The following is an 8,737-nucleotide window of genomic DNA, read 5'->3' as shown; positions in this document are numbered from 1 at the left end:
AACAATCCTAGTCCGGTTCAGTTGGTCTGATGGTAGCTCTAATTAATAGTCCTAGTCCTGTTCAGTTGGTCTGATGGTAGCTCTAATTAACAATCCTAGTCCGGTTCAGTTGGTCTGATGGTAGCTCTAATTAATAGTCCTAGTCCTGTTCAGTTGGTCTGATGGTAGCTCTAATTAATAATCCTAGTGCTGTTCAGTTGGTCTGATGGTAGCTCTAATTAATAGTCCTAGTGCTGTTCAGTTGGTCTGATGGTAGCTCTAATTAACAATCCTAGTCCGGTTCAGTTGGTCTGATGGTAGCTCTAATTAACAATTTCTAGTCCTGTCAGTTGGTCTGATGGTAGCTCTAATTAATAATCCTAGTCCTGTTCAGTGTCTGATGAGTAGCTCTAATTAACAATCTAGTCCGGTTCAGTTGGTCTGATGGTAGCTCTAATTAATAGTCCTAGTCCTGTTCAGTTGGTCTGATGGTAGCTCTAATTAATAATCCTAGTCCTGTTCAGTTGGTCTGATGTAGCTCTAATTAATAATCCTAGTCCTGTTCAGTTGGTCTGATGGTAGCTCTAATTAATAATCCTAGTCCTGTTCAGTTGGTCTGATGGTAGCACTAATTAATAGTCCTAGTCCTGTTCTTAAAGCTCCTTTACTTCCCTAGTCTATTTGGATCCCACACACTTGTCACCTCCTTTGCTACTCTGTCTGTGCCTTGAGGGTGTGTGTGTGTTAGTGTGTGTGTTTGTGTGTGTGTGCGTGTAAGCATCTGCCTATGTGTGTGTGTGTGGTGTGGTGTGTGTGCTGGTGAAGCATCCCAGTGATTACCATCTGTTACCCCCTGCCTCCAAACCTCTTAACACCTCTTCATCTTCACAAATGCTAGGCTTACCTTGTCCCCCTGGCTCCGTCAGTTCCCTACAAGACAGAACACACACACACACAACACACACACACACACACACACCACACAACACACACACACCACACACCCACACACACACACACACACACACACACACACACACCACACACACACACACACACACACCACACACACACACACACACACACACACACACACACACACACACACACACACACACACGGTTAGTGTGGCCTTGTCATTGCAGACGATAAAGCTTGCAAGGAAAGTAGTCAGGAGCAGAGAGGGGCGACAGGAGACACTATGGCTCTGTTATGGATTGAGGCGGCCTTCATTAGCTATTAGACTAAATATAATCATCTTTAAACTTTAAAAACACTGACTCTGAGTCTGTAGAAACTAGAGATCTTAGCTCACACACTATTACACAGTACTACGAAAGGTATACAATTCACACTGACTACACAATTCCAATACTATGTGACTGTGTTGTGTTTCAATGTGACGCCACTCACATCTCTTCCATCAGCTCCTGGGATTCCATTGGATCCACCTTTGCCGTCTTTACCCTGGGTTGGGAATGGGATAAGTATGGAGACAGCAATCACTCAATGGCTTTGACTAGAGTTAATACACATATGCATGCACACAGTATACACACACACACACAACACACACACACACACACACACACACACACAACACACACACACACACACACACAACACACCACACACACACACACACACACACACACACATCTTACCGGGGGTCCTGTAACACCTACACCCATGGGCCCCTGTGGCCCTGGAGGCCCCTCCTCTCCTTTAGGACCCTGTGAAAAGCAAATACATACACACAAGAATGAGAACTTTGTGTGGCTGTGTATGTGAGTATGTGTGTTTATGTGTTGATGCACGTATAATATATACGTGTGTGTGTGTGTGTGTGTGTGTGTACATGTCCCCAGCAGGCCCAACTGGTCCAGTAAGTCCTCTAATTCCCTGAGGACCGTAGAGGAGCAGCATGATGCAAATTAACATGATAGAAGGAGACTACAGAGACCATTATACAGTACATACTAGAGGCAATCATATTTAATATGTATTTCATCATTATTTTATCTATATTTTTTATGACTTACTGCCACCCTGGTAGCCCTGGGTCCTTCTGCTCCCTGAAAATAGGAGAGAGAGCGCGAGAGAGCGAGAGAAAGGTTTATAGAGATGGGTGGTGAGTTGAGCTCAGAGACAAACAGATGATTCATCAACAGTAGAGCAATGGCAGAACCTTCATGAACAAGCCTGGATATTGTCTTCCTCATTCCATCTCTCATTCCCATCACACATGCTGTTGTTGCTTCGTGTGTGTGCGTGAGTTTGTGTGTGTTTGTACACAAACCTGCAGTTATATCAGTATATCTGACTACCTATACACTTGAGGAATGTTAGCATGTTGATGCAGACTGTGAGCATGTGATCTGAATGTAATGTGATCCTGAAGGAATGTTAACATGTTTGATCCGAAGGAATGTTAACATTATCAGAAGGATTTAACATGTTGACACGAAGGAATGTTAACATGTTGACACAGAAGGAATGTTAGCATGTTGATCCAGAATGAATGTTAGCATATTGTTCCAGAATTAATGTTAGAATGTTGATCTAGGAAGAATGTTAACATGTTGATCCAAAAAGGAATGTTAACATGTTGATCCTGAAGGAACGTTAGCATATTGATCCAGAATGAATGTTAACATGTTGACCCAGAAGGAGTGTTAGCATATTGATACAGAATGAATGTTAGAATGTTGATCTAGGAAGAATGTTAACATGTTGATCCAGAAGGAATTCCAGACTAAATCCCAGGATAGGAGAGAGAATGGATCAGAGTAATTCAGAGATAGAAGATTTCCAGCTAAAAGATGGGAAAGTCTGATACCTCTACTAAACCAGTTGGGGAAAATTGTGTCTGAATTACTTTGCCACATAACCCTGACATCTATTTTGAACAGTTGGATAGTGGGTACCCACTGGGCACAGACGTCAGTTCAATGTCTAGTTTTGATTTATATTTGGTTGAGTTGTCAACAAAACATCTCACCATATCATTGGATTTAAGTTAAAAGTTGGGTGGAAAAAAATGAAATCCCTTACGTTGATCCAATCAGTTTTCCACATTGATTCAACTTCATCACATTACATTTCTTTGGTTTGAAATGACGTGGAAACAACATTGATTCAATCAGCCAGTAGATATGTGGGTAATACAAAAATGTAAGTATGGGAAAGCTTCGAAAAACAGCACCAAAACTTTTCTTTTGAGGTGAACAATCTCTTCAATGTTTACGAGTCAAACTCATTCCACGGAGGGTCGAGTGTCTGCGGTTTTCGCTTCTCCTTGTACTTGATTGATGAATTCTTTGGACACTGTGTTAACTAAACTCCAACGAGCTTCAATGCCATACAACACTCCTTCCGTGGCCTCCAACTGCTCTTAAACGCTAGTGAAACCAAGTGTATGCTTTTCAACCTTCGCTGCCCGCACCCGCCCGCCCGACTAGCACCCACTACTCTGGACGGTTCTGACTTAGAATATGTGGACAACTACAAATACCTAGGGTCTGGCTAGACTGTAAACTCTCCTTCCAGACTATATTAAACGTCTCCAATCCAAAATTAAATCTAGAATCGGCTTCCTATTTCGCAACAAAGCCTCCTTCACTCACGCCGCCAAACATACCCTCGTAAAACTGACTATCCTACCGATCCTCGACTTCGGCGATGTCATTTACAAAATAGCTTCCAAATACTCTACTCAGCAAACTGAATGCAGTCTATCACAATGCCATCCGTTTTGTCACCAAAGCCCATATACCACCCACCACTGCGACCTGTATTCTTAGTCGGCTGGCCCTCGCTACATATTCGTCGCCAGACCCACTGGCTCCAGGTCATCTATAAGTCTATGCTAGGTAAATCTCCGCCTATCTCAGCTCACTGGTCATGATAATAACACCCACCCGTTGCACGCGCTCCAGCAGGTATATCTCACTGGTCAATCCCAAACCAACACCTTTGGCCGCTTTCCTTCCAGTTCTCTGCTGCCAATGACTGGAACAATTGCAAAAATCGCTGAAGCTGGAGACTTATATTTCCCTCACTAACTTTAAACATCAGCTATCTCCATTTTGTTGATTCCAGCCTACAAACAGAACTAAAACAACAAGCTCCCGCGCTCAGGTCTGTTCAACGCTGGTCCGACCAATCTGAATCCACGCTTCAAGACTGCTTCGATCACGCGGATTGGAATATGTTCCGCATTGCGTCAACAACAATATTGACGAATATGCTGATTCGGTGAGGCGAGTTCATTAGGAAGTGCATTGACGATGTCGTACCCACAGCAACGATTAAAACATTCCCAAACCAGAAACCGTGGATTGACGGCAGCATTCGCGTGAAACTGAAAGCACGAACCACTGCTTTTAACCAGGCAAGGTGACCGGAAGCATGACCGAATACAAACAGTGTAGCTATTCTCTCCGCAAGGCAATCAAACAGGCTAAGTCCCAGTACAGAGACAAAATCGAGTCGCAATTCAACAGCTCAGACACAAGAGGTATGTGGCAGGGTCTACAGTCAATCACGGATTACAAAAAGAAAACCAGCCCCGTCGCGGACCAGGATGTCTTGCTCCCAGACAGGCTAAACAACTTTTTTGCCCGCTTTGAGGACAATACATGCCACTGACACGGCCCCCTACCAAAACCTGCGGGCTCTCCTTCACTGCAGCCGAGGTGAGTAAAACATTAAACGTGTTAACCCTCGCAAGCTGCAGCCCAGACGGCTATCCCAGCCGCGTCCTCAGAGCATGCGCAGACCAGCTGGCTGGTGTGTTTACGGACATATTCAATCAATCCTTATCCCAGTCTGCTGTTCCCATGCTTCAAGAGGGCCACCATTTGTCCTGTTCCCAAGAAAGCTAAGGTAACTGAGCTAAACGACTACCGCCCCGTAGCACTCACTTCCGTCATCATGAAGTGCTTTGAGAGACTAGTCAAGGACCATATCACCTCCACCCTACCGACACCCTAGACCCACTCCAATTTGCTTACCGACCCAATAGGTCCACAGACGACGCAATCGCAACCACACTGCACACTGCCCTAACCCTCTGGACAAGAGGAATACCCATGTGAGAATGCTGTTCATCGATTACAGTCGCATTTAACACCATAGTACCCTCCAAACTCGTCATCAAGCTCGAGACCCTGGGTCTCGACCCCGCCCTGTGCAACTGGGTCCTGGACTTCCTGACGGGGCCGCCCAGGTGTGTGGGTAGGTAACACATCTCCACCCCGCTGATCCTCAACACTGGGCCCCACAAGGGTGCGTTCTGAGCCCTCTCCTGTACTCCCTGTCACCCACGACTGCGTGGCCATGACACGCTCCAACTCAATCATCAAGTTTGCGGATGACACTACAGTGGTAGGCTTGATTACCACAACGCGAACGGCCTACAGGGACGAGGGAGAGATGAGGGCCCCGGAGTGGTGTGTCAGGAAAATAACCTCACACTCAACGTCAACAAAACAAAGGAGATGATTGTGGACTTCAGGAAACAGCAGAGGGAGCACCCCCTATCCACATCGACGGGTTAGTAGTGGAGAAGGTGGAAAGTTTAAGTTCTCGGTGTACACTACACGGACAAATTGAATTGGTCCACCCACACAGACACGCGTTGTGAAGAAGCAGCAGCGCCTCTTCAACCTCAGGAGGCTGAAGAAATTCGGCTTGTCACCAAAAGCACTCACAAACTTCTACAGATGCAACATCGAGAGCATCCTGTCGGGCTGTATCACGCGCGGTACGGCAACTGCTCCGCCCACAACCGTAAGGCTCTCCAGAGGGTAGTGAGGTCTGCAGAAGCACCACCGGGGCAAACTACCTGCCCTCCAGGACACCTACACCACCGATGTCACAGGAAGGCCATAAAGATCATCAAGGACAACACCACCCAAGCCACTGCCTGTTCACCCCGCTTATCATCCAGAAGCGGAGTGGCAGTACAGGTGCATCAAAGCAGGGACCGAGAGACTGTGAAAACAGCTTCTATCTCAAGGCCATCAGACTGTTAAACAGCCACCACTAACATTTAGCGGCCGCTGCCACATACTGACTCCAACTCCAGCCACTTTAAAAATGGGAATTGATGGAAATTATGTAAAAATGTACCACTAGCCACTTTAAACAATGCCATCATTAATATAATGTTTACATACCTACATTACCCATCTTCATATGTATATACTGTACTCTATTATCTACTGCAATCTTGCCATCTTATGTAATACATAGCTCACTAGCCACTTTACAAAAGCATATGCCACTTTTATGTTTACATACCCTACAGTACTCATCTCATATTGTATATACCGTACTCTATACCATCTACTGCATCTTAAACTCACACCAAACCTTGTACGTGTGCATGGCAAATGATCATACTGTACCTGGCTTCCTTTTGGTCCTATAGGCCCTTGGACACCGGGTAGACCTGGCTTGCCCTGGTAGATGGAGAGATAGAAAGACAAGATAGAGAAGAAAAATAAAGAAGAAGCGTAAAGTACCAGTCAAAAGTTTGGACACACTCAACACTCATGAACGTTTTTAATTTTTTAAATTATATTTTCTACATTGTAGAATAATAGTGAAGACATCAAAACTATTAAATAACACATATGGAATCATGTAGTAACCAAAAAAGTGTTAAACATCAAAATATATTTTATATTTGAGATTCTTCAAAGTAGCCACTCTTGCCTTGATGACAGCTTTGCACACTCTTGGCATTCTCTCAACCAGCTTCATGACGTAGCCACCTGGAATGCATTTCAATTAACAGGTGTGCCTTGTTAGAAGTTAATTTGTGGAATTTCTTTCCTTCTTAATGCGTTTGAGCCAAGCAGTTGTATTATGACAAGGTAGGGGTGGTATACAGAAGATAGCCCTATTTGGTAAAATACCAAGTCCATATTAGAGCAAGAACAACTCAAATAAGCAAAGAGAAACGACAGTGCATCATTGCTTTAGGACATGAAGGTCAGTCAATCCGGAAAATTTGCAGTCGCAAAAACCATCAAGCGCTATGATGAAACTGGCTCTCATGAGGACTGCCACAGGAAAGGAAGACCCAGAGTTACCTGTGCTGCAGTAGACAAGTTTATTAGAATTAACTGCACCTCAAATTGCAGCCAAAATAAATGCTTCACAGAGTTCAAGTAACAGACACATCTCAACATCAACTGTTTAGAGAAGACTGCGTGAATCAGGTCTTCATGGTCGAATTGATGCAAAGAKACCACTACTAAAGGACACCAATAAGAAGAAGAGACTTGCTTGGGCCAAGAAACATGAGCAATGGATATTAGACTGGTGGAAATCTGTCCTTTGGTCTGATGAGTTCACATTTGAGATTTTTGGTTCCAACCGTGTCTTGTGAGACGCAGAGTAGGTGAACGGATGATCTCAGATGATCTCTGCATGTGTGGTTCCCACCATAAAGCATGGAGGAGGAGGTGTGATGGTGTTTGCTGGTGACACTGTCAGTGATTTATTTAGAATTCAAGGCACAGTTAACCAGCATGGCTACCACAGCATTCTGCAGCAATACGCCATCCCATTTGGTTTGCGCTTAGTGGGACTATCATTTGTTTTTCAACAGGACAATGACCCAAGACACCTCCAGGGTGTGTAAGGGCTATTTGACCAAGAAGGAGAGTGATGGAGTGCTGCATCAGAGTGAATGAAAAGCAGCCAACAAGTGCTCAGCATATGTGGGAACTCCTTCAAGACTGTTGGAAAAGCATTCCAGGTGAAGCTGGTTGAGAGAATGCCAAGAGTGTGCAAAGCTGTCATCAAGGCAATGGGTGTTAGTCTTGAAGAATCTCAAATATAAAATATATTTTATTGTTTAACACTGTTTTGGTTACCACATGATTCCATAGTTGTTATTTCATAGTGTTGATGGTCTTCACTATTATTCTACAATGTAGGAAAAAAATATAGTAAAACCCTTGAATGAGAAGAGATGTTCCAAACTTTTGACTGGTACTGTATGTGTAGAGCTAAAACAGTACATCTCAAAGGCCAGTCATGCTGCACACTTACATGTTTCCCTGCTTTCCCCTCTCCTGGGGTTCCTGGGTCGCCCCTCTTCCCTTGGCTCCATGCACCCCTCCTACACCCATCTGCCGCCAGAGACAGGCGCACAGCTCTCACACGCATCTCCCTGGTGATAGATACAACACAACAACAGTCAACAAGAGAGAACAGTCTGGGTGAGTGTTACATTAGATAGTAGACAGACAGACAGACAAACAGACATATAGATAAAGCAACGTCAGCACACAAACTGTTCGGAGGAGGAATAATGGTTGGGGCTGTTTCACTGGTTCGGCTAGGCCCCTTAGTTCCAGTGAAGGGAAATCTTAATGCTACAGCATTACAATGACCATTCCAGACGATTCTGTGCTTCCAACGTTTTGGCAACAGTTTGGGGAAGGCCCTTTCCTGTTTCAGCATGGCAATACCCCCGTGCACAAAGCGAGGGCCATACAAAAATGGTTTGTTGAGATTGGTGTGGAAGAACTTGACTGGCCTGCATAGAGCCCTGACCTTAACTCCATCGAACACCTTTGGGATGAATTGGAACGCCGACTGCGAGCCAGGCCTAATCGCCCAACACCAGTGCCTGAACTCACTAATGCTCTTGTGGCTGAATGGAAGCAAGTCCCCGCAGCAATGTTCCAACATCTAGTAGAAAGCCTTCCCAGAAGAGTGGAGGCTGTTATAGCAG

The 8,737-nt window shown here is 44.8% G+C and overlaps 1 protein-coding gene across 1 annotated transcript in view; it reads right to left on the bottom strand.

Annotated features, from left to right (window-relative positions):
- Positions 1-8,737, bottom strand: part of col16a1 (collagen, type XVI, alpha 1) — an 80,903-nt gene that overhangs the window by 30,420 nt on the left and 41,746 nt on the right. The window contains 3 exon segments of the mRNA XM_070436397.1: positions 6,393-6,446; positions 8,050-8,101; positions 8,103-8,170. Of these exon segments, the coding sequence (XP_070292498.1) occupies positions 6,393-6,446; positions 8,050-8,101; positions 8,103-8,170 (174 nt within the window).

This window comes from Salvelinus sp. IW2-2015, linkage group LG31, assembly GCF_002910315.2.
Source record: "Salvelinus sp. IW2-2015 linkage group LG31, ASM291031v2, whole genome shotgun sequence".
NCBI lineage: Eukaryota > Metazoa > Chordata > Actinopteri > Salmoniformes > Salmonidae > Salvelinus > Salvelinus sp. IW2-2015.
This window is presented reverse-complemented; position numbering and strand designations above follow the sequence as displayed.